This window comes from Dendropsophus ebraccatus, chromosome 1 (genome assembly GCF_027789765.1).
Source record: "Dendropsophus ebraccatus isolate aDenEbr1 chromosome 1, aDenEbr1.pat, whole genome shotgun sequence".
Classification (NCBI taxonomy): Eukaryota; Metazoa; Chordata; class Amphibia; order Anura; family Hylidae; genus Dendropsophus; species Dendropsophus ebraccatus.
The window spans coordinates 181,511,767-181,537,167 of record NC_091454.1 but is presented as its reverse complement, the minus strand read 5'-3'; the positions used below and the strand labels follow the sequence as shown (position 1 = coordinate 181,537,167).

At 41.2% G+C, this 25,401-nt stretch overlaps 1 protein-coding gene across 3 annotated transcripts in view; it reads left to right on the top strand.

The window, feature by feature from the left end:
• Positions 1-25,401, top strand: part of PCSK6 (proprotein convertase subtilisin/kexin type 6) — a 319,024-nt gene that overhangs the window by 230,443 nt on the left and 63,180 nt on the right. For all 3 annotated transcript variants that reach the window (XM_069985423.1, XM_069985426.1, XM_069985416.1), the window contains 5 exons: positions 94-198; positions 15,957-16,067; positions 18,504-18,647; positions 20,236-20,312; positions 22,485-22,573. In XM_069985423.1, coding sequence (XP_069841524.1) covers positions 187-198; positions 15,957-16,067; positions 18,504-18,647; positions 20,236-20,312; positions 22,485-22,573 — 433 coding nt within the window. In that variant the 5' untranslated portion in view covers positions 94-186. The remainder of the gene's footprint in view (positions 1-93; positions 199-15,956; positions 16,068-18,503; positions 18,648-20,235; positions 20,313-22,484; positions 22,574-25,401) is intronic.

The window sequence follows — 25,401 nt, the reverse complement described above, 5'->3', positions numbered from 1 at the left end:
TAGTTATTGCAATGCATCGCGGTCTCCATACATGTGGTGTAATACATGCTGTCATGCTTTCTGATAACCCTTTTTTTGCTTTTCTTACTGCAGATTGGAAATCTTGAGAATTATTACCATTTTTATCACAGCAAGACTATTAAGCGTTCCACCTACAGCAGCAGAGGGACGCACAACTTTCTTCAAATGGATCCTGATGTAAGTAATTGTCGCTTTTTCCAGAATATTCAGATTTTAGTTTATAAATTATCTGAACTTACTATATTTTGTGTGACCCTTGGGATGAATCATTTATTTTGTCGGTATAATTGCTGAGTTTTCCCACACTGTATAACTATATAATGTTACTGCACTGATTTAGCTAGTGTACAATTAATTAAAATAAATTGAGAAGCATTAGTTACTCATTCTGTCCGTAGGTTTACGACAGGGATGGGGAACCTTCGGCCCTCCAGCTGTTGCAAAACTACAATTCCCATCATGCCTGGACAGCCAATGTTATATCTGAAGGCGGCATAAACTAGTGACACTGATAACAATGATGTATTATGTCTTGTAATACAGCTGTTGGGATTGATCTTGATTGATATTCTTATTGCAATATGGGATATAGAACACAGGGAACTCCTTACCTTAGCTTGCAGGCTCCCACTTTTAATTCCTTCCTACTACGGCAAATTTTTTAAAAAGTATTTACGCATTTTAAAATGAACAACAAACATAAACAACACATTAGAACAGCAAGTAACACATACTGGATTGTGGAGACAAGAAGGTAGGCAATATATCCATCAACAGATTACAAAGCGGAGTGTCAGACAGCAGGTACAGTATATATACAGTCATGTGGATAATTATATTAGCAACAGTTACCGCCTCCAGAGTTAAAGGGAACCTGTCACCCCCCGTGCCGGGGTGACAGGCTCCCGACCCCCCGTTAGAGCCCCATATACTTACCTAATCCCGCCGGGTCCCGCTTCTGGAGGTGGTCGGGTGATGAAGATCTCAGCCGCTGCAGCCCGGCGCGCGCTGAGAGATGAGTCCAACACCCATAGAGAATGACAGGAGAGTCCAGCGCTCCGTCATTCTCTATGAGCGTTAGACTCATCTCTCAGCGCGCGCGCCGGGCTGCAGCGGCTGAGATCTTCATCACCCGACCATCTTCAGAAGTGGGACCCGGCGGGATTAGGTAAGTATATGGGGCTCTAACGGGGGATCGGGAGCCTGTCACCCCGGCACGGGGGGTGACAGGTTCCCTTTAAACCAAGCACACCACAATCATTCTGAACAGACTCGTACAGCTTGGGCAGAGATGAAAGCAAGAGAAGGTTGAGCAGTCGGCCAGGGCTTCCAGATGTGACCAAATCGGTTTCCCTACGGCCTCATAGGTGAATCTATACTGTGTCAACTAAATTTTCCCTGTTAGACATACACTCACCGGCCACTTTATTAGGTACACCATGCTAGTAACGGGTTGGACCCCCTTTTGCCTTCAGAACTGCCTCAATTCTTGATGGCATAGATACAACAAGGTGCTGGAAGCATTCCTCAGAGATTTTGGTCCATATTGACATGATGGCATCACACAGGTGCTGCAGATTTGTCGGCTGCACATCCTTGATGCGAATCTCCCGTTCCACCACATCCCAAAGATGCTCTATTGGATTGAGATCTGGTGACTGTGGAGGCCATTGGAGTACAGTGAACTCATTGTCATGTTCAAGAAACCAGTCTGAGATGATTCTAGCTTTATGACATGGCGCATTATCCTGCTGAAAGTAGCCATCAGATGTTGGGTACATTGTGGTCATAAAGGGATGGACATGGTCAGCAACAATACTCAGGTAGGCTGTAGCGTTGCAACGATGCTCAATTGGTACCAAGGGGCCCAAAGAGTGCCAAGAAAATATTCCCCACACCATGACACCACCACCAGCCTGAACCGTTGATACAAGGCAGGATGGATCCATGCTTTCATGTTGTTGACTCCAAATTCTGACCCTACCATCCGAATGTCGCAGCAGAAATCGAGACTCCTCAGACCAGGCAACGTTTTTCCAATCTTCTACTGTCCAATTTCGATGAGCTTGTGCAAATTGTAGCCTCCGTTTCCTGTTCTTAGCTGAAAGGAGTGGCACCCGGTGTGGTCTTCTGCTGCTGTAGCCCATCTGCCTCAAAGTTGGATGTACTGTGCGTTCAGAGATGCTCTTCTGCCTACCTTGGTTGTAACGGTTGGCTATTTGAGTCACTGTTGCCTTTCTATCAGCTCGAACCAGTCTGCCCATTCTCCTCTGACCTCTGGCATCAACAAGGCATTTCCGCCCACAGAACTGCCGCTCACTGGATGTTTTTTCTTTTTCGGACCATTCTCTGTAAAACCCTAGAGATGGTTGTGCGTGAAAATCCCAGTAGATCAGCAGTTTCTGAAATACTCAGACCAGCCCTTCTGGCACCAACAACCATGCCACGTTCAAAGGCCCTCAAATCACCTTTCTTTCCCCATACTGATGCTCGGTTTGAACTGCAGGAGATTGTCTTGACCATGTCTACATGCCTAAATGCATGTGATTGGCTGATTAGAAATTAAGTGGTAACGTGCAGTTGGACAGGTGTACCTAATAAAGTGGCCGGTGAGTGTAGATTGGATCTTAAAGAGTCACTGTCGTTACATTTATTTATTTATTTTTTTGCAGAAATTAATAGTTTAGGCGATTTTAAGAAACTTTGTAATTGGGTTTATCAGGCAAATATGCCATTATCTGCATTAAAAAAGACTTTCCCCAGGTCCCCCCCCCATCTCTCCTTTCTGTCATCCACTACTCAATCAGGAAATCTCGACTGTTTTACATCAGTCTGATCCTGTCTGTGCTATGGAGAGGGGAGAAGGGAGATTAGTTGGCAGCAGAGAGCAGAGAACAAAGGATTACACCACAGGGAGCCGCTAAAAGCTACTATTCAGAGGTCAGAGAGGTCAGTGCTGATGTCAGAGTAGAGAGCCTGGTGATGTAGCTGTAAATTAACTCTTTGTTGTCCTGTTTTGGTGCCTCATCTCTCCCCTCGTCATAGAGAACAACGAAGTCGGGGGGGGGGGGGGGAGCTTCAATCTGCTTTTTCATGATAAAAATTCGTTTTTGGCTGATAAACCCAATTACAAAGTTTCTTAAAATTGCCCATACTATTGATTTCTGCAAAAAAAAAATTTAATGACAGTGACACTTTAAGGGTCATCGAATAGCATAAAATAACAGCTTAAAGCCATTGATTGGGATTGACATCTTTCAAAGGGATATCTAGAGATCTTGAAAGGTCCTACCTTTTCTGCTCTTCAATGCCCCACTTTTTCAGTCTGCCCGTCTGTGTTCATATTTCCACAGACAAGAGAGAGGTGGAAGAATTTTGTCAGTCACCTGATGAAGTTCATCCTCGAAACGCGTTATCTGTTTTATTAAATTACCTTCTGGCATCAGCTGCTTTGTAGTAGGCGTATACTATCCTGCCAATCGGCACCTTTGACTCCCAGTACTTGGTAGGAGTGGACCTCTACTAGTGCAGCTTTCTCCTTTAGGGTGTGTTCACACATACAGGATCTGCAACACATGTAGCTAAAAAAAACTAAAGACTGCATTAAATCTGCTGTGGATCCTGTACGTGTAAGCGCATCCTTAGGGAAGAAAGTTGGAATAGTGTTTATCAGGAGGGTTATTTCCAGTATGGGATGGGGAGGCAGTGTAAATGGGTAGCTAGCTTGGATGTAAACCAGAGAGAGGGGGAATTGTGTGTTTTTCCATATCTTTTCTTTTCATCGCTAAGTGCATGTATACAGTATGAATACAAGAAGTCTGACTAATAAGGTTGAGGAATCAGATTTGTAATGTTGGAGGAATATGACTCTAGTGGGGATAAGCAAGACATGGCCAGCTTACAGCAATGACTGGGTGGGTAAATTCCAGGTAGGGGGGTACATTCACATATAAACTGCTGTAGAATTTCTGCTATTTAGATACAGTGGTACCTTGGATTGAGAGGGTTTTGCCAGAAGAGCTTACAATTTTTAAAAATTGTGACCTCTTTTAAGAGCATTGCTTTGGTTTAACAGCTCCATGTACTGGGTGAGAGGGCAAGTGGGGGATGGGCAGGGTCTGCATAACTGGGTCTACAGCACTGTACACTGACCCAGGAAGTGTCCCTCACCTTCCAAATCATAGCAGATCCACTTCAGGCTGGGGCTTACATCAGGGGACAGGACTGTGGAGGTAATCTCTTCATAGCTGTAACCCCTCTCTCCATGGACAGAGCGCTGCATGTTTGTGCCCACACCTGCCCTACTCATTCCTTCATGCTGTCTGCAGTCTATCAGTCCTGATTGGTCCGTGCTGAACACACACCCCTTCCCCATTGCTGTCATGTGACCACACAGACCTCTGACAGCAGTCCTGCTTCTCTATTCTAGCCTGTCGTACTACACTACTGCATTATGGGGATCTGCAGTTCAATCCTGTATCTACAAACTGCTGCTGTGTTATCAGGTTTATATACTTACTATACATTATACACCACATGCAGCTTGCTATACTGTACAGTAACTTATAATATTACATATTCAGCTGTTTATAAATGTTTGTTTCATTTGTTTTACATGTTGTTCAGGATATAAAATCATTATTTTTGGGGTGTGGAACCAATTGTCTGCATATCAATGATTTCTTAGGGGACAATTTGCTTTGGTGTAAGAGTGGATTTGTATTACAAGCACGGTCCCGGAACGAATTATGCTCTTAATCCAAGGCACCACTGTATCAAGGAATATCTGCAGTGGATTAAGTATGTGTGAACTCTTAAGCTTACAGTTCCTTATTTGCATGATTATTTTAGAACAAAGAGGGAGGGGTCTGTCTATACGTGAATCCCATCCTGCGTGATGGTTTATTTGTGTTCCTCACAGATGTTAAGGTGGAAATATGGGGAGAGAAAAAAAAACATGGGGGGAGGGGTGATTAATAAATAGGGGGTTGGTAGAAGTGTTAAAGTATAATGGAAATAGCAGAAAACCTACTAATAAGGCAAATGGATGAGTCAGTGAAGCAGAACAAATTATTATGGGGGACTTTAACTGCACTGTTAAATTGGGAAGAAGAAACCTGCAGGTTCAGCAAAGAAAACATGTTAGGAAAGGTAATTGCCTTATTATTGTCAAAAACCTAAGTTTTCATTTATGCTTTAATAAGGTGTTTAGTGGAGGAGCTAGAAATACACAAAACTTCAGGAAGGACAATTTTCACCAAACAAAACTGGGACAAATGTTCTCAAAAAATAAAAGGGCACAAACTAAATTGGACACCTATTAAAAGCATCCTCAACAGGTTTTATTATGGCAAAACCCATTGAGGTTAATTTTTTGGGCTCTATTTTGCATTTTTGGACTGTCTATCTATCTGGCAGTTTTTAAGATGACTATTTTTGTACTTGTAGGAACAAGCTCCTGAAACACTGAAAGGTATGATGCCTCCTTCCCCCTTGCTGCTTGATTGACTGTCGGCTGGAAATAAAGCCTTGCTTCCTAATCTCACACCTGCACACAGTTTGTATACAAAGCACAGGAATGGGATTTGGGTGCATGGCTCTGCTGGTAGCTGTCAATCATGCAGGGATAGAGATGGGAAGGGGGAACAAGGAGACAGTCCAGCCTGCAGCACTTATGAGGTCTGGGAGAGCCTCTTTGACATTTTGCCCCAGAGAATCAAAGTACTTTTCTGTGTTCTGGAAGCGCAGAAGGATATATGAAAGCAGGGCAGTTTCTAGGTCATTTTGGCAACAGGGCTTAAGTAAATCTCTGTGTACTTGCTGGGGGTTCTGTACAGGGGGCAGGTAGCAGGAGGGAAGCGTTCCCCTAGCCTCCATTGCTTTGGCCTGCCCTGTTTCAGTCTCCGTGTCAGCGCTCACTTTGGCAACAAAGCCCTGACCAAGAGTCACCAGAGAGAACAGGGAGCTGGCGGTGCCTGGGGGGCAAGGCTGGGTGAGAGGGGTACCAGAGACGGAGGGATAGAAGGCCCGGGGCTCCATATAAATAACTATTGATCACTGCTGTTGGCACTCTGTGTGGTCGCCCTGGCTGAGGAGGCTTTTTTAAAAACATGACATATTGTGGGTTTATTCTGAATTATGATTTTATTCTGCCATATTGGGAGACGGGAATTTTTGCCAAAATTTGGGGCATCTGTCTCATACTGTAAGTACAAATAGTCTGGAAAATTTACTGACCATAGCGGAGGCGCTGCCTTGGCAAACATTCTTCAGGTACAGTGTGATGTTTAAGGGTGCGTTCACACGTACAGGATCTGCAGCAGATTTGATGGCACAGATTTGAATCCACAGCAAATCTGCCGCAGACACAGATTTAATTTGCTTTAAATCTGCAACTTCAAATTTGCGCCATCAACTCTGCTGCAGATCCTGTACGCGTGAACCCTTAAAAGGCAATTTTATTGTGCTGATAGCGCAAAAAGGAAAAAGGGTAATGCGTTTTGGTAATAACCCCTTCATAAGATCCAAAAAATTGCATCTTCATACTGTCACTGCCGTCCTTCAGATCAACACAAGAGTTTTAGGTTGGACTGTATGATCCTATGTCTTTCAGTATTATCGTCTATGTAACTTAAGGGTAGCTTCACACGTACCAGATCCGCAGCGGATTTCACGATGTGAGTTTGTAGCAAAATCCACTACGGTTCCTGGTAGTGTGAAAGTCCATGGGGGTTACATATGTAAGCCAGCCCCTTTAAACCCCCTCCCCTTCCCCCACAGCCCCTTCCCGGAGCATACCTCACCTGCTTGGCACCGCAGCTGTGTGTGAGGCTCCCGGCTCTCCATCAGACAGTCAGTGCTGCGGTCCACTGATTGGCTGATGAGGAGTGAGGGGAGCCTCACACACAGCCGAGGCGCCAAGCAGGTAATTTATACTCCGGCCCAGGGGCTGCGGCCAGCACGGGGGGTGGGGTTAAAGGGGCCGGGTCACATACAGGCAGCGGACTGAAAATTCCACTGCGGGTATGTGACCCATGCAATTTTACACTACCAGGATTCGCAGCGGATTTCGCTGCAAACTCGCAGCATGAAATCCACTGCGGATCCGGTACGTGTGAAGCTACCCTACAGCCAGATGCACTTGCTGTCTAGCGCTCTCCTTCTGGCAGTATAATGGTTAATGTCTGTGTTGGGGATGGAAGTGCCAGTTTGGAAGTGTGGTAGAACTTGCTGCAGTTATTTTTGGACTAAGCGCAGTCTCTCCAGACATGTAATGACACTTTTTATTATGTAGCAGGATGACATTTTTTACGCCCTCTCTCCATTTGTGCTCATCATCTTTTAGGTTTCTGTATTTTTGTCTATACAGATTGATTCTTTGCACTAGAACGCCAGGCACAGGAGAAAAGCACATGAAACAAAGCCCCAATCCATTAGGCAACCTCGATGGCCTCTGAATACTAGTGTTTTATGTTGTTGACTCTTATCTGCACACATAAATTGTTCTTCAGCGTTCCATTGCATATTCCCGATTCTTTCCTGAAAATATTTGTAGGCTAAACAATGTATGAGGTGACCCAGGTGACATATATTTTTTTCTCAATGTTTGAGATTTCATTAACGGAACATTTCTAAGTAGTTTGCTCTTGCCCGGCGCAGTGGATGATTGCTTCCATACAGTCCTAAGCTTGCCTAGAAAAATTGTGTGCAGAAATGAATAATAATAATAATCTTTATTTACAGTACACAAATATCTACAAGCAGTGCAGTACATATAGAGCTTTTCTAGCTAATAATGGCTTGATATCAGAATAGAATGAGAGAAGTGATAAAATAGAGTTCATACATATTTTGTTCTAGGGAACTGCCAATTGTGTCGGCATCAGTAATATAAACCAGTCACCAGGCCAGTATCCGAACAAACATGGTTAAAAAGAGCTAGGTGACTGGAAAAAAAACTTAAAAACACGGGAGAGTGATGATATCTGTGAGCAAGCAGTATGGTTGTACATGAATAAAGTTGTGACTTGTGCCTCCATGTAGAAATGGAAGTATGCTCAGCACCGGTAATGTTAGAAGCCAATTTAATGATGTGGGTCAGTGAGTTCCACGGAACGGCTGCAGCACAGGAGAAGACTCGCAGACAGAAGTAAGAGGATATAATGTGGTAGAATCAGAGTCATAGGTCATAAGCTGAATGAAGAGCACTATTGCGTCGTCAGAGTTGTCTATGCTTTTTAATGTGGTTTAAAGGGGTACTCCAGAGAATAGGTTTTTTTTTTCTTTCGAATCAACTGATGTAAAAAAAAGTTATATAGATTTGTAATTTACTACTTCTTAAAAATCTCAAGTCTTCCAGTACTTGTCCTGCAGTGTATTCTTTCCATTATGACATGTGGCAAAAAGGGCACCCTCTGTCTGTGACAGTAACTGTGTAGATCAGCAGCAAATCCCCATAGAAAACCTTTCCTGCTTTGGACAGAGGTGGCAGCAGAGAGCACTGTGTCAGACAGGAAAGAATTCACCACTTCCTGCAGGACATACAGCAGGTGTATACTGTATACAGTACTGGAAGACTAAATAAATTACAAATCTATATGACTTTCTGACACCCATTTGATTTGAAGATACAGCCAGGGAAAGTGCAAAGAATTGTTTGCTTTATTACAGTTGATGTAGCAAAAGAATGTGATGGATTTTTTTTGTACAAAGAGAGAAGTGCTTTGCTGTGCACTCTCCCAGCTGTAGCTCTGGATGACATCGGCTTTCAGGAGTGAGACCTGGTGCGACATGTCAAAAGTTCCTACAAATGACAGTAACACTTCAATGGGTTATGAAAAGGTGAGGGAGAATACATGTAGATGGCAGCTAAAAATAGTTGGAGCAAGATTATGGACAAACCTATAGACTACAGGCAGTATCAGAGCCACAGGATGAAGCAACCACAGATATGTATGATGCTTGTCTGCTCTACCACATCTAAAATTGGCTTACCAAGCTTTGGTCGTTCTGCCTTCTATGAGAGCAATGTTATGTAATAGTGTTATATTCAGAAGCGGTAGGTAATCTCAGTGGTTTTAGTTTTTTTTTGTTTTGTTTTTTAATAACCCTTGTATAACAAACTTTTAATTATTCTTTTAATTATTTTATTATTAATTATAATTTATTTCTATAAATATGCCAGGCACTATTCAGAGGTTTTAATCACTTACATTAATCTATTTACTCAGTAGAATACATATTCTTGGGCCGATATCTTAGGAATTTAGTTAACTACTCAATGGGTGGAATAAATAAAAACTGACTACTTGCTGAGGGCAGTTATTCTTGTGGACGGAACTTATTTCCCCAATGTTTTGGGGTTGTGGGAGGAGACTAGAGAACGTGGAGAAAACTCATGGAAATATGGAGAGAACATTTAGACTCCAGTAGCCCTTAGTTGACCTCAGAACAGCTTGAATTCTTGGGGATGTGGATTTTAGAAAGTGTTTCTTAAAGTAGCACCTAGGCAGATGTTTCTTATTCTTTGTAGTGCAGTAAAGTCTATTAAAGGGGTACTCCGGCCCAGGGGTAGTTTAAAGCTATGGAGAGGGGGTGGTTATGGACGGCGGAGGTCACTTACCTCCCCGGTTCCAGCGCCGGGTCCGGGATCGCTCCGCCTGGTACCCCTGTCCCGCAGCCGCTTCCTAGTGTGAGCTGCCGCATGAAAGGTGATGTCTTAAGGCAGCTCAGCCATTCAGCGGCTGAGGTGGGGCAACCTGATTGATGCTTAGATTGTTTGGGCTGTCCATTGAAATCGGCGGTAGTCTGCTGCCGCTGCTCCTATTACACAGGGCGACGAGCAGCAGTCCGCTGATGACATAATCGGGATCTTTCAGCATGTTAAAAGACCACGATCAGCCAACATTGTGCAAATTGGTTTATCGTTGCCTTTCAACATATGCTATTACATGAAGCTGCAATCTCCCAGAACAGCCAGTAATCAGTCAAGTAAGGCCGGTAATAGTTTTGTGTAGTAGGGCCTTTAGTGACATGATGTACAGCAAGACTCATGGACATATACGGCGATAGACAGTCTGTCCCCTTGAAATGAATGTGAAACATTACTGAAAGTGCTCTGTGACCTTAATAGAGATCACTACACAGGGAGCTGCTATTGTCTCCTCTATCTACTGGTGTCTATCTACATGGTGCTGCAATGCTGTATAGATCACTTTACAGCAGTCTCCTCTTTTCACCACAAACAGAAGGGGAAGTCACAACTTAGTTTTTGCCCCAGTGGTAAGAATGAAAATGATTTTAGGATAATTTTATAATATGCATAGTAAAATGGAAAATAAGAAAAAAAGTCACCAAAAATGCTTTATTAATTTGTTTTAACATAAAAACATTACTTAAAGTCATTTTCTGTTGACACATCAGACATTTTCTGATGATCTGTTGGTGTAATGGGGCCCTTAGAGGAGAAGGTTTGGAAATCCTAGTGCAGTATGATGATATAAATGGTGACTTTTTTCTTTTATAGTGGTATTTTGTAACCACTGTGACTATTTCCTCTGTAGTGGGCTACGTTACTCCAGTCTGCCACTGGGTGAGAACAGTCTCAAGCTGCATCTCTTAGGATATATAGGAGATGGTGGTGGGGTCTCTACAGCTTACCATTGTATGGAGTGAACTAATATATCACTGCTCCCATAGGGCTAAACTTATATTTTTAGCAACACACAATGTATTTGAGTAAGAAATTTTGAGACAGTGTGAGTTATTCTATATATTACCTCTAAGTAGACCTGGCTGCCTTAAAAACATTGCTCTATGTTAATGTGAATGCAGCATACAAGGGTTCCTCGGTTCTACCACATCCCAGTGACGTATCTCCACGTTTCTGGTACTGACAATTATGTCATGTTTATGATGATTTGAAAAAACAACTCTGCAGTAAGAAGTTGTAATATTCCATGGACTCCTGTTAAGATGTGTTACTTGTATGGGGGTGTATATTCCTGAAAATTCTGCCACTACCCACTGAGACGTGCTGCAGTCCTATCACAGTAAGACACAGGTGTCAACCTGCACCCCTCTAGCTGTTGCAAAACTACAATTCCCATCATGCCTGAAAGCATGTCCTAAAGCTTTGGCTTGATGGGAATTGTAGTTTTGCAACAGCTGGAAGGCAGTGAGTTTGACACCTTTCTTAGAGACTATACAAATATAACTTACGTAATGGATCTCTAGACATGTTGTAATTTCCTTGCACTCTGTTATTGAAGGTGTATTTTTGGATATCTCTACCTTGGCTCTCATGACTTATTACTGTAAGGCTTTGGCAGTGTCCACCTTGTCAAAAATATTATGTATCTGCTGTAAATGGTATAAAATTTCTAATAGTTTCAGCCAAGCAAATCTGTCCTCCTGTGGGAAAAGCTGGGGTCATCTATTAGTGTCTGGGCAGCCCCCTTCTATTTGCACTACGGCATAAATAAGTAAAACTAGAGACGTGATGTTCATTTTCTTCTTCTCCTCCATTAATCTGTACTTGGTTCTGCAGTGCTAGTGCTGTCATGGATAAAGCTTTAATAAAAGACCAGGGGACCATTTGTCATTTCCCTCACCCAGTGTGTCACATCAGGCTCGGCAGCTGGAAGGCGTTGTACACATGTTTTCCGACGCTCGCCCTCTGATAACTTAAGAATTTATCAAGAGAAGAGCAAGACTTTGCTGAAGGCTGTGACAAGCTCTCAGGGTCTTGTTCCTCTCAAGGCGTTAAATGCCTATTAATAATTGATGGGGATGAGCCGAGACCAAGAATGCTTCAATATTTTAGACATCAGGATTCGGAGAGTTAAGGAGCAGAAATCAAATTGACATGAGACAATGCTGTTATTAGAACTGAACGTCACACTGTATATTCAAGACATATTAACCGAACAGTTCTACACTAGGGCAATTTCAGTGTAGTGGCTGTTGTTTTTGGTAACCAATTATAAATAAAAACCTTAATGAACATTTCATTCCATACATGTCATTACCTTTTCTTTCTTCTTCATCCAGTTCTGAGCCTGCTGCTTTCTGCTGAGGACACAGAAAACTGTGTGTGAGCGGTTTACTCTGTCTTTACCCTCCCTTCTAAGATGGTGGATGTAAACTTTGTCCCTGTCCGGATGTTTCTTTTCTGCACTCTGTGAGGCCAGGAGGAAGGTCACAAGTAAATTGACCTTAGATTAACTCCTGCATTGGGGTATGTGCACACTGCTTAAAACAGACGGAAAATCTGTTGCGTAATCCGCCGCTCACACGCGTCTCCGCCCGTGTCATAGACTCCATTCTATGCACGGGCGGATTTCTTGCTCCATCCAAAGAATGATCAAGTTCATTCTTTGGACGGATGAATGAATCTGCCCGTGCATAGAATGAAGTCTATGACACGGGCGGAGACTCGCGGGCACGAGCGACTGATTACGCGACAGATTTTCCATCTGTTTTAAGCAGTGCGCACATACCCTTACACAGTGCAGAGACAGACAGGTGCTGTTTAGATAAGCTTGTCCAGGATAGGGGACAAGTAAAAGATCATTGGGGATCCGAATTCCATACCCCTGACCGATCTCCACATTGGGTCCTCAGCTTCTTTGTTATGAATACAGGTGGGTACAGTCACGTGACCAGCGGCTTTATTCATTCCTATGGATTCGCCGGAAAGGGCAGAGTAAGCACTTACCGGCTTACTCGGCTCTTAGTATAGGGGACAAGTTAATTTTGCTCGGACAACCTCTAATTTAATGTTAGTTTTTTGTTTGTTTTTTTAATTTTGAATGGTCCATTTATGTAGGCCCCCCAATGCGGGGAATATTTTGGTGTTCTTTCTTTCATAACATGTTTCCTTTCTAAATAGGAGGTTTGCCTGTATATTATTTTTTCATATTTTAATGAGGCTATTTCTAGACGTGAAGTATGTGACAATTAATGTGACTCATGTTTGTAAATATTCAGAATTTCTGGTACATGGTATTTCCATATGACTTTTTTGCTTTATGTAATATATGATGTAATCTTAATTTTATTGTTCTTGGATGTTGTAAGAAATTTGCTCTTGTGTTATTGAAGTCAGGGTTAGCGGCCTCTTAAAATATAATTGTAAGCAAATAATGAACCAAGTTCCAGCTCGTAAAAAAAAAAAACGTAAGCGGGTTGGCTTAGGGTTGGAGGGTGAATGTTGCAATTGCTTAGGAGATGAAATGGTTCAGAAGTGGCCTAATTTGTTCTTTCACATGAGTAAAAGATTACTGATGGTCTAACACAGAGGTGTCAAACTGGAGGCCCTCAAGCTGTGGCAAAACTACAATTCCCATCATGAAAATGCAAAAAAAAGCCTTATTTAAGAGTCTCGAAACACAGGACTAGGAAGATATCCCTCTGGAAAGGACCCGGCCAAGGGGTGGCTCCTGTAGGGAAACCACCAAAGCCCCCATATTAAGTGGCCCTATAAGTCAATGTAATGACAAGGGAAAAACCAAGGCTAGGTTACCATCCACATACAGCTGTTTCGGGGTGTTGCCCCTCATCAGTGTGGTGCAGGATTTTGGCTAGGTGGAAGCAATGCCTAGTAGAGCCATAAGAGAAACATCATGCCTGGACAGTCAGAGCTAAAGAATTGTAGTTTTGCAATACTTCTGGTGCCCCAGGCTGACACCTCCGCAGTTATCTGGAGATATTATGAAATGTTTTCCTATTTGCTAATCAAAATTTTCCATAGCAATTTAACAACCAACTTCTGCTAGAACTTTAACGGTTTCCTTCCGCATAACCAAATCCAGTACTGCTGATACATCTAGGGCACTAGTAAAGTATCACTGAAAATTCTGCAACTATTCCCTTCTATATACAATGCTGTCTATTCCTGGGTAGATTTGCAGTCTTTAATACTTGTAATTCTGTATATAAACTCTAGCAGTCTAATGCAATTAAAATGCTAATTTTCTAAAGGGTGATACATTCATGTGGAAAGCAGGAGTTACAAATGCAGAATGAAATCAGTTACTATTACTGTTATTGATCATCTGTGAATGTTAGGAAGGAAGCTACTAGTTTTATCGTCCTGCTACTATTTTATTTAAAACTTAAGTTTTATACAACCTTATGTATGTGGAAAGAACTACTCCATCTGTTATAACCTGATCTCTATGGACTGTGCCTGATATTGCAATTTATGTCTTCCAGTGACTGGAGCAAAGCCGCAATGTGAGGTGTGTGTGTGTGTATGTGTATGTATGTGTATAATGTGAATATAGTGACTGACTATATGTGTGTGTGTATAGAGATAGAGATTCCTAGAACACCATTCACATAAGGCAGGAGCGCGTTGCTATGGCTGAAATTGTAAACACAAAAAAAAAACAGAAAAATGCAACAGCTCACCGCAATGGCAAGATGTGGATCCACTACAGACATGAAAATAGTTTAAAAGCAGCCCCTCCCAACTGCTAAAAAGAAATTCCCACAAAAATGAGGCTTTTGGTTACCACTTGCAACAGTGCAAACCACCCCACACACTGTACTATGGCCTCTCCATGGTGTACAATACTCCTATGCTCTGGGCATGCAAGATCCGTCTTATACATGCAAAAATAATTGCACCTCCTGGGTGGCATGGGTGGAGTGCACGACCAAGTAGAGGCAGCCACTCCCCCATCTGGAACACAGAAGAAAAGACAAATTTGGTCAGCTCTCCTAGAACACCATTCACAAATGCTCTGGTCCGCCCCGAGCATGAGGCTACCTTATCGAGGTGGGGTGGTTTACACGGTTAGCAAATGGTAACCAAAAGCCTCATTATTTTTGGGGGAATTTTTTTTTTTAGCAGTCGGGGGGGGGGGGGGGGGGGGCTGCTTTTAACTATTTTCATGTCTGTAGTGGGTCTACGTCTTGCCATTGCGGTGAGCTGTTGCATTTTTCGCTGTTTTTTGTGTATATAGATAGATAGAGATAATATAAAATGTTAAAGTGTGTGTGTGTGTGTATATATATATATATATATATATATATATATATATATATATATATAATGTATATGTGTGCAAGAAGACAGAAAAGGTTCCTTTTAAAAAAAATAAATAAATAAATAAATAAAAAATTCACCTCTGTGAAACTAGATGCGGCAAAGCTGGTTTTGCTCTGAGCTGTGATACTTCCAGATTATAATTCTTCGCACCACCCTTTGCTATGAGACTCTCTACTCAAATGTGCAAGCAATTTCTTGCTGCGCTTACTGCTAGCCATGTGAAGCATGTGGGTGGACATCACAGGAACACTGCAAAAAAATAGATTTTGCTCTATTTTTATCTTTTTTTTCCTTAGAGGCTAATAGGGTTATTGACAGCTCTTGGAAACTACTTTTAGGGAGATTTTTTTTTCCTTTGTAATTTTCAGCCTAATGATTAAATTCTCATATTATTGCGAGTTGAAGAGCCAGCTTTGCAGTATTTCACAATGACTGGATTGGTCTGTAGACTCCGGTGTTTGTTATAAAAGGATGTTTTGCTTATATGCTTTATAATCAATAGATCTAGTGTTCCTAAATGTTAGCTGCTCAGTCCGATGCTTTGGCTAGAACGTCATAGCCAGCAAAGCGACATAAATTCAGATGATTTCCAATGTTTTCGGAGACCTGTAGGTGAACAACTGCTTATTAAATTCTCAGCGTGTCACTTGTCCCCTTAGGTCCTGTTTATTGAGTTTAAACATGGAATAAAGCACAATTGTTTTTCTGCCAAGGCTGAACAGTAATTGAAATAGGAAAAAAATAATTGTATTTTTTTTTTTTCTGTGATAGATACCGTCATAGATGTATTGTTTGATGGATCGCTTATAACTTACTGTGAGTGTACAAGTATTGACTTGGGGTAACTAATATATCAGATCTCTTGTTTTCTGTACAGGTAGAGTGGGTGCAGCAGCAGCAAATAAAGAAAAGGGTTAAAAGGCACATTCGGGCAGACCCCAACCTTTTGTACTTTAATGACCCCATCTGGTCTAACATGTGGTATCTGGTAAGTATACTGCTCAGTGCTGTAATTCTAATATGATACAGAGCCCACACGGCTGGGTGCCAGATGAACCCATCTTTAAGTAGTCTGTTCACAGTAGGCACATAGAAGTCATTTCAAACCCATTGATGTATTAGTGATTCCTCATGGTTGGGCAGAAGTGGGGCCATTCATTGTGAGACTAGCTTTATGTCTTGCTTTCAGAAGCTGCCTAAATTTGAATTAAGGCAGAAATCAAGAGCTTGTACAGTATTTATATGTTAGGCTATGTTCACATCATATTTGTGATGTCTAGCGCTTTCAGAAGATAAGCTCTTTGCATACATCGATTATATACCACAAGACGCCCTAAATATTCTGTCCTATGCGCAAAAAATGCAACTTAGCATGCAAAAAAAAGGGAATCCACACAAGGGATCCAAAATAATTCTTGCTAGACAATAAATATATCACAATAAATCTTTATTATTTCACAGTTAAAAAATTACATTAAAGACAGAAGGCAAAAAAACAGTATCATACACCAAAAATTGGGGAGAGGGGACATACATCAGATTAACATATCCTTATATAATAGTATATTGCACATATTCATGATAAATATATAAATAAATATATATGTATGTGTGTGTATACGTACAAGCAAATACCAGTATGTGACTAAATGAAACAAAGTGTATTGTGAATGTATAAAGCTCTAAATTATAAAGCAATAAAAATGTGGATGTAATCCAAAATATATTTCTAAATGTGCTAGGAATAATAGTCACCGACCCAATAAAAAAGGGGGTTCAACCTAAATTAAATTGGTGTATACCAAATCCACAGTAAATTGATGAATACAGAAAAGTATATACCTATATACATAGACCCACATTTACCACTGGTAACTGCATATACATGTGATGTCCCCTCTACCTACTCACCCTACGCACGTTTCGCGTTCGCTTTATCAAGGAATGTCAATCTGTTAATCTGATGTATGTCCCCTCTCCCCAATTTTTGGTGTATGATACTGTTTTTTTGCCATCTGTTTTTAATGTAATTTTTTAACTGTAATAATAAAGATTTATTGTGATATATTATTTATTGTCTAGCAAGAATTATTTGGGATCCCTTGTGTGGATTCCCTTTTTTTGCATGCTCTTTGCATACATGCCAAATGTGTAACCACCTTACATTGCCAATCTGACCAATATACAGCTGTAGCCCGTGCATTCTGCATGGAGCAGTCTATGTAATCAGTGATGTATACACGTTTCCGGTCACTTACAGGGCCGTATTTACCACTAGGAACCCTTTCAGGAGGGTAGCAACTTTTTTTTTTTGTTTAATTTTTTTTAGCCTCCCATCTCCCATTCAGACTTGCCAGGGAGTAGTATTGGTCAGGTCTGGTGTTGCAGTGTTAAATCAGACCCCTGGAGCTATTATTTACCAATCTACCGATCATTTTGTGAAATTTGTTTGTTTTAAGCAGTTAAAACCATGAAAAACGTAATTCAGACAATGTTTCTACATGTAGAGAAATGCAAGTAACCAAAACTACACTCCCATTTCTTCACGTTGCTAACTGGTGTGTGAAGATGGGGCGTCTTCAGGTTTAGTGCCTAGGGCAGCAGCTATTAATACGGCCCTGGTCACTTACACAATAGTTTCTATGGTACCCTACACAAACACTGTAGAGCACCACTGAAACTCCAAAGGTGGAGCGGGGACTCCCTTGTTCCACTTACTGAAGAGTAAACCAGTGATGCCTTATGCATTGCTGGCTTATTGTTAGTAGAATGGTTGGGCACTCTCCATTTGGCCACTGTCTGCCATAGAAGCTTGTATCTTTAGATGATATAGGCCTGAGCAGATAATGTGCAGCATGGGGAGCACAGATGGCTCCATTTCTAAAGACTGAAAAATATGCGGCACAGGCTATAGATTTCCTAACTACTTTATTCCTTTTATATGGTCATAGGTGCAGATAAACAGGTTGACGACAATTTGAAAAGGACTATATCTGCTGGACGTGGCAAAACATCTAGTTTAAGTAGATACCATTATAGCCAATGGTATCAATTTGAGACGTCACCATATGTTACCATTAGTCAATAATGGCATCCGTTTAATGGATACATCATGTAAATGCTTACAATATATCCTTAAATGGATCCCTTACTAGTGTATTAATATTGGGTCCCCCTGCTAGAATTAAGTCGTATACATTGGAAGTTTTTTACAATAAATTAGGTAAATGGAGGGAAAAACCATGATGTGAACACAGTCTACTGCATACCGATGTATGTATGTACAGCTGTATGCTTGCTATTGCATTACTATGTATTTGTCATTGGTTTGCATGAGAAACCAGGGATTCCAGATAATTTCTCCTGTTTCTGAATTCACTTTTCTGCTGACCTGTGATTCATGTTACCATTTTTATATTTTCAGCATTGTAGCGATAAAAGCAGCCGCTGCAGATCAGAGATGAACGTTATGGCTGCGTGGCAGAGAGGATACACTGGTAAAAATGTAGTTGTGAGTATCTTGGATGATGGAGTGGAGAAAAATCACCCAGATCTTATTCACAATTACGTGAGTATATCGGCATATTTGTAACCATTAACTTGCAGAGTATTGGCATATAGAGTGCTGCATTTATTATGGGAGGTGTGTGTAATGGAAGCACTGGTGTGAATTGATCTTTATCCCATCCTCTCCTTCAGTTTTTGCTTCAAGTTTCTGTAAGATTGGAATTTGCAGCTGGTTACTAGGAAGGTGTCTTTAGGAATCTGTATGCAATTTCATTGACTGTGAAAAAAAAAGATAAAAGAAATCCTTGCAGTGACAAACATCTGTTCTCTTACAAAGCATTGCGCTTCTGACTAGGCCATCTAGGCAGATGCCTTGAGGTTATAGCCATTGGGAGATGCAAGCAGTGAGAATAAAGTGGGCAACTTCTAGTGTATTAAGTATATGTAGAAATTGTAAGTAAAGTAAATAAAATAAAAACTTTTACAAAAAGTTTTCAACAATTAAAAAGTTTTACCTTTTTTAAAGAAATAGTTTGTATATTTAATTTCTAACCAGCAGGTCCATATACAGTAATCAGTCCCCAGATCATCATATTGTACCTTCAGGAAGTGCCATATATTCTTCTATACTATATTGCATGTGTTATAAATCCATGAAAAGACTTTATCTGTATAAAATTAGAGGCGTGAGTACCATTATGGCTCTGTGCAATAGTGACTGGCTCACTTTTGAAAAATATACGTTCAGTATTTTTTTTTAAAGTTCGTAGATTCCTCCAGCTATCCACCCGTACAATCCGTTAAGTTACGGATTGCCCATATGTAGTGCATCCATATTTCTGTAAGGGTACCTTCACACACACCGAATCTGCAGCGGATTCCGCAGCCAGTTCATCCCTATCAGAATACATACTCACAGCAGGATTGACATCCTGCTGCGCGTATGTAAGTCAACCCCCCGCCGGCTGGAGCATACATCACCTCCTCCCCGCTCCAGCTTGCTTCGGGGTTTCTCGGCTGGACATTCCGCTCAGCCAATCAGTGGCTGCAATGGGGCAGCGCATTGATTGGCTGAGCGGGACGAGCCGACTTTGGGAACCCCAGAAGCAAGCTGGAGCGGTAGGCAAGTGATTGATGCTCCAGCCGGCGGGGGGTTGCTGCTGCCAGTATGTATTCTCTGAGGGATGAGCTGGCATTGGATCCACAGCGAATTTCGCTGCGGATCCAGTGTGTGTGAAGCCACCCTAAATCTTTTTTTTTTTTTTTTTTTTTGTCAATTATAACTCATCTTAATTTTTTTTTTCCGGAAATACGGATTCCAAACAGGTTAAGGCTATGTTCACACTTTGTATGATTTCTATGAGAGGATCCGTAAAAAAAATCTGGGTCCGCACTAGGTCATTTCCTTTTTTTTTTCAGCAATGGTTTGTGTCCTTGTAATCTACTGATCGTGTATATAGCCTAATGGACAACCATGTTCACTAACTCGAATACAGACATATGGATCCATAGATGACAGGATGTGTGAATAAGGCCTCAGACTGTGGAAGGTGTAGTTTTGCCTCAGCATGAGGGCTATAGGTAGAGACATTTTCCTTTATAGGTTGTTTTCCAATTAATAAGTGTTATGCATTATTCTTTTCTCTTAGGATCCATTCGCAAGCCATGATGTGAATGGAGATGATCAGGACCCAAGTCCAAGATATGATGCCAGCAATGAAAATAAGTGCGTATTGCATCCCTGTATTGTGGCCAGCATATACTGTGTTGTGCATTGGTTCACCCTGAACCACAGTCAGTGTGTTAGTGTCCTATTGGTTTCAATTGAGGCTGTGTGGAAAGACTTGTTGCCACTGTTGAGCGAACCTGTCAAAATATTTAGGTTCAGCAACGTAATCCCTACCCCGAAAAAAAGGATGGAAAAACAGATGCATGTGTGCCTACGTTTTGATCTGTTTCTCCATCGACTTCCATTATTAAAAAAAAAAAAAGATTAAAACGCATCCTTTTTTAACATACGCAAAAATGTAGCTGACCTTCTTTTTGTGTACATTTTAAAAAAAGATGTGTTTTGTCCTGTGTTTTTTTTTATTTATTTTTTTTATAATGTAAGTCAATGGAAAAGCTGATGCCCACAAAATGTTTTTCGAAAAACTGATTGCAAAAACGAAGTGTGAATCCAGCCTAAGTTGGATACCGCCCTACGGTGTCCGTTAGTCCGTCAGGTTGTATCCATGTTTTCCAGGATTCCCTACGGCTGTATACTTATGCAGCCTCAGGGAATCAAACGCAGAGCATTCGGTTTCAGCTAACATTGCCGAACTCGCACATTTTGAAAGGTTCGCTTAACACTACTTGTGGCTCCTTTTTTTCCATCAGTACCACAGTAGAATCCAAATAGGTTTGGGTACACTTGTTGCAGTATGAATAGGCCATGTGTTTTTTACATACATGAATAAGCCATGTGTATATGTGCCTTATTTAATGCTTCTTTTCATATATTATGAAATGTATCTGAGTATCTGAAATGTATTCCATGTATATTAGGAGCATTTCTTTCAGTGTTCCTACTAATTTCAGTGGAGGGATTGATGCCCAGAGAATGGACATGCTCCAAAATAGACATGTGTGAATCTGGCCTTTAAAATAACATCTGCATTTTTAATTAAAATAATAGTCAAAAAAAGCAATTAAAGCTCATGAAGAAATATGTTCAAACGCATGAATATCTATGAAGCCTAAGGCAGGTTAGTTTTAGACACGTTTACCATGGATACCTGGATTGAAAGCATTCTATATTTCTGATGAATTCATGTGAGTCATTGGACCTGTGGATGAACCGCATGCAGCTGTATCTCGCTATTCTAAAACTGGCAGCGCTGACGGCGCATTGATTTTGTTCTGTTTCGTTTTGTTCGCCGTTGCTACTTGTGGTTATCAAGAGGTTAATAGCAGAAGTCTATTTTTTCTGATTATCCATGCAGCTTAGAAGTGATTTGCTCGCCTCAGAAAGCCGTGATAGGTAATTGCAAACTGAAAAGTGTGCTCTAATAGTGTGAAGTTTTACACATTAGATTTTGAAAATGAACAATATACTAAACCATCTGCATGAATTTCACTTTTTAATACTATTTATAACACTGCACAGACCCGACTAAAGGAACAGAGGGTCTGGGATATTAACGAACACCTGGAGTTTACTTACACAGTGATCTATATAGTTTGGTAGCATGACTTGTATCTGGGACTAAAGTTCTACTTTATAGACACTTTAAAATCATAATAAGGAACCATATTGCCAGCAGTTCTGTTATCTTACTAGCAATTTACCTGAAAAAAAAAAAAAAAAAGATTACAATAATTTAAAGTGCAGAGAAAATTTTGGTAACTGCAGAGCATTTCAGACTACTTAGCACCCCCATACAGGTGTAAATGTGGGTTGGTGTTCATTTCCTCCTCTGCAGCCCATCAATAGAATACATGAACAACATTGTCTAGTTTCCGTTTCCACTTACTATCTAGATCTGAAGCCTACAAATGTATAAGGCTGGATTCACATCACTGCTCGCCTTCATTCCGTCAGGGTCCCCATCTTTTGGATGGCAGGAATTACACAGTCTGCTATTCTTGCTGTAAAAAAAAATATAAGAGAAGCGTGTGAACTTATTATAAGCCGATGGGATTCAGGAGGTTTTTTGGGATACTTTAAAGGGTAACTGTTTTAGCAAACCTCAGAGCGGTGCTGAGCGGAGACGAAAGGGCACAGCACTCAGCCCTGGGCTCCTGCTTGTTGGCTTTAGCATCATAGTAATTGTTGGCGGTTTGGAAGCTGTGATAAAACATACATAGAAACGTGATTCTGTACAACATAACCTTGATGTTTCTTCACGTTTTGTAGGCATGGCACTCGATGTGCTGGTGAAGTGGCAGCATCTGCAAATAACTCCTACTGTATTGTGGGCATTGCATATAATGCAAGGATTGGGGGTAAGTTAAGCTTATTTCATATCTACAAGTTCCAAGTATACAAGCTCCTTTTCTTTACAAACACCATTAGCTCTAAGGACTAAGTTCAGAACAGTGTATTATGGGTGCATCAGTATAATGGCCTCAAGTTCCGCTCCTACCGCAGGTCACTGTCGGGTCGATCAAAAAATGTAGCTATAATATGCCAGTAAAAATATAGCTGTAAAAACTAATAGAATACATGTGAAGATTGAGTTCTTTGAATTGTTGTCCTTATTGCTCTGATGATAGAGTAGGTAAATGTTATAACAGGAGATGAGTGAAGCAGCCGGAAATTTGTTTCCATTGGTTGAAAATGTTAATGTTTTATTAACTTGCCTATAATATTTACATGAGTTTTTGTACCTCCGCTGTTATATTTTAGCTCTATGTACGTGTTTTATCTCAAGAGTGGGAAACCAGTTTAGAAGGTACAACTTTTAGGGAGTGCGGAGGTAGATGTCACACCTGGGCCTCTGTTCCTGAGAGGCCCAAGAACTACTTCCACAAGGAGACGCCTGTATTCTATAATGCATAAAGTAGACCTGTAAGGCGAGGAGGGAACTTAAAGAAAATAGTTTTTGTCATTTAGTCCCCCCTCCCTTTTTTTCATCTTATTGGAATGTTAGTAAATGGGGTGGCTTAATAGCGGTGTCAGTGACTCGCACAACATGGCACTTCAGCTGACATTGCAGTTGCACAACAACTTTATATGTAAAAGGTTTTTTTTCTTCTAGTGTTTGTTTCAGACTAAGTGCCCCTTAATTGTGATAATGCTTCAAGCTGCCAAAATTCCTGCTCCTATTTCCATGCTCCAGAGAATACTGACTTGGTATAAATGTTGCTCAATGCTTGTTGTGTTGTAGTGTTTGTATATAAATAAGTCTATTCACAGGGTATTGAATTGTTCCTCTGATGGCTTGAGTGTGAGGACACACAGCTGTAGATGTCTATATTGTGCGTCACCTGCTTCTGGGCAATGAGCTGGAACGTGTACTAGGGGAAAGCAATCATTAGTCACACTTGGTCGGCTTGCTGTGTATTGTGCTCTTCATTCTGTATGTCACTATGTTCTTCATGTGCTGGAATCCTGGCAGGGATTAGTATTGCCGCTTTCCAATGATCACCAAAGGGGGTTACACAAGTCATTTGAATGGGTCACCGCTGCACGATAATTTTGTGAGTGGCAGTGTAACACGGAAGAGGAAAAGCAATCTGAACTATTATACAATACCTGGCAGTTACCAACCCCTTGAGAATGAATTTTTAGCCATTTAGTCACTCTGAGTACTATCTATATTTTTCATAGTTGTCAAAGAGAGCTTGGCTGTGTAGATGTTACATTTTTATAAATTTACTATGGTGCGTCTGATGTTCTCTTGATTCCTTTTTTATAACATCTATTTAATATGCTCCGGGATGGTGGTCACACATGCTCGGTAACTCAGTCGGACTGTCTGGATTATCTGGAATCATGTATCACGAGGTGGACTCCCTTCTAACAATGACCCCAAACGTTTTGGTTAAATGGATGACTTTTTCTTTACCACTGGTATGGCATGCTAGATGGTTACACAGCATGCTTTAATGGATGCAATACACATTTTTTTGCAACTGCTAAGCAATGTTTGTCATGGGTCGGGGACTGCAAAATCCTCAGTCAATCTTGGTTAGGTTGCAACCCAAAGTTACTTTTGTTTTTGCTGTGTGACTACCTGGGCCTACCTAGTCATTGCCCCTAGGGTTTTGTATCAGTCTCCTTGTTTAGACCTATCCTGCATCTCTATGGGCCCTAATGCCCGCTAGGTCACTAGCTTTCACAGATTGCCCATCTGCCCACATAACATAGGCATTCAGCATCAACATGAGTACAGTTCCACTGAGTGATAGCAGTCTAGATCTAGTCTTTTGTAGATGGGGATAATGTCTGTTGATGGGTTCGCTCATGTTAATTTGTGATTTTCCACACGATTCCTACAACATAAGGGATATATGAGGATGTAAAGAGATGTCTTAGAAAGCTATCGTGTTGTGCTGTAGTACCCTGCCTGTCTGTAAACTGTAGAGAGTTTCCCAGCTGAATCTATCTCGGACAGGTACCCGAATGAGCCTAGTGCAGGTGTATAGGGGTGAAAAATGAATGTCGCTTGTGTGGCCATTTCGTGTATGCGGCTCACTACAAACACATCAGTAGATTGGACTTTACAAGAAAAAAAAAACAAAAAACCTTTATTAAATTACAATGCGTTTTGGCTCTTGGAACCTTCCTCCTTAGGCATACAGCATCTACCGACCCGCCAAAGGCGGGTGAGCTGCATACACTATATACTTGCCACATAATCGGCAATCATTTTCCACACCTATACACCTGCACTAAGCTGATTTGAAGGGTACAATCACAGATGTTTTCAGCTGGGAAACTTTCTCTATGTTGTACACTGCGGTTCTATGACTGGGAGTGACCTGAAGCGAGCAGCGGTGAAGAAGGTGGTTGTAAGTGCTAGATAGAGTTGTGCCTATCCTGTAGCACAAAACTCTTAGGTGAGTGAACCTATTACCATCTCGCGCTCATATGGCTGATTGTCTAAGGAGCCCCGTGTCTTCTCTTCTATCTACAGACTGTAACATATAAACAATATGTAAACATAAATACATATTGGTAGGTCTCGTCTTAAGTCTGGCATCGGGGTGGTTGGCGGGCATGGTAACCCCATACGTTGTGCATGCTGAGTAGGTCTTCTCGGACCGGATTGTTGTTTTAGTGGGGTAATGGATGTACTCTTGCACTTGTTTATTAAGTAAAAAACTAC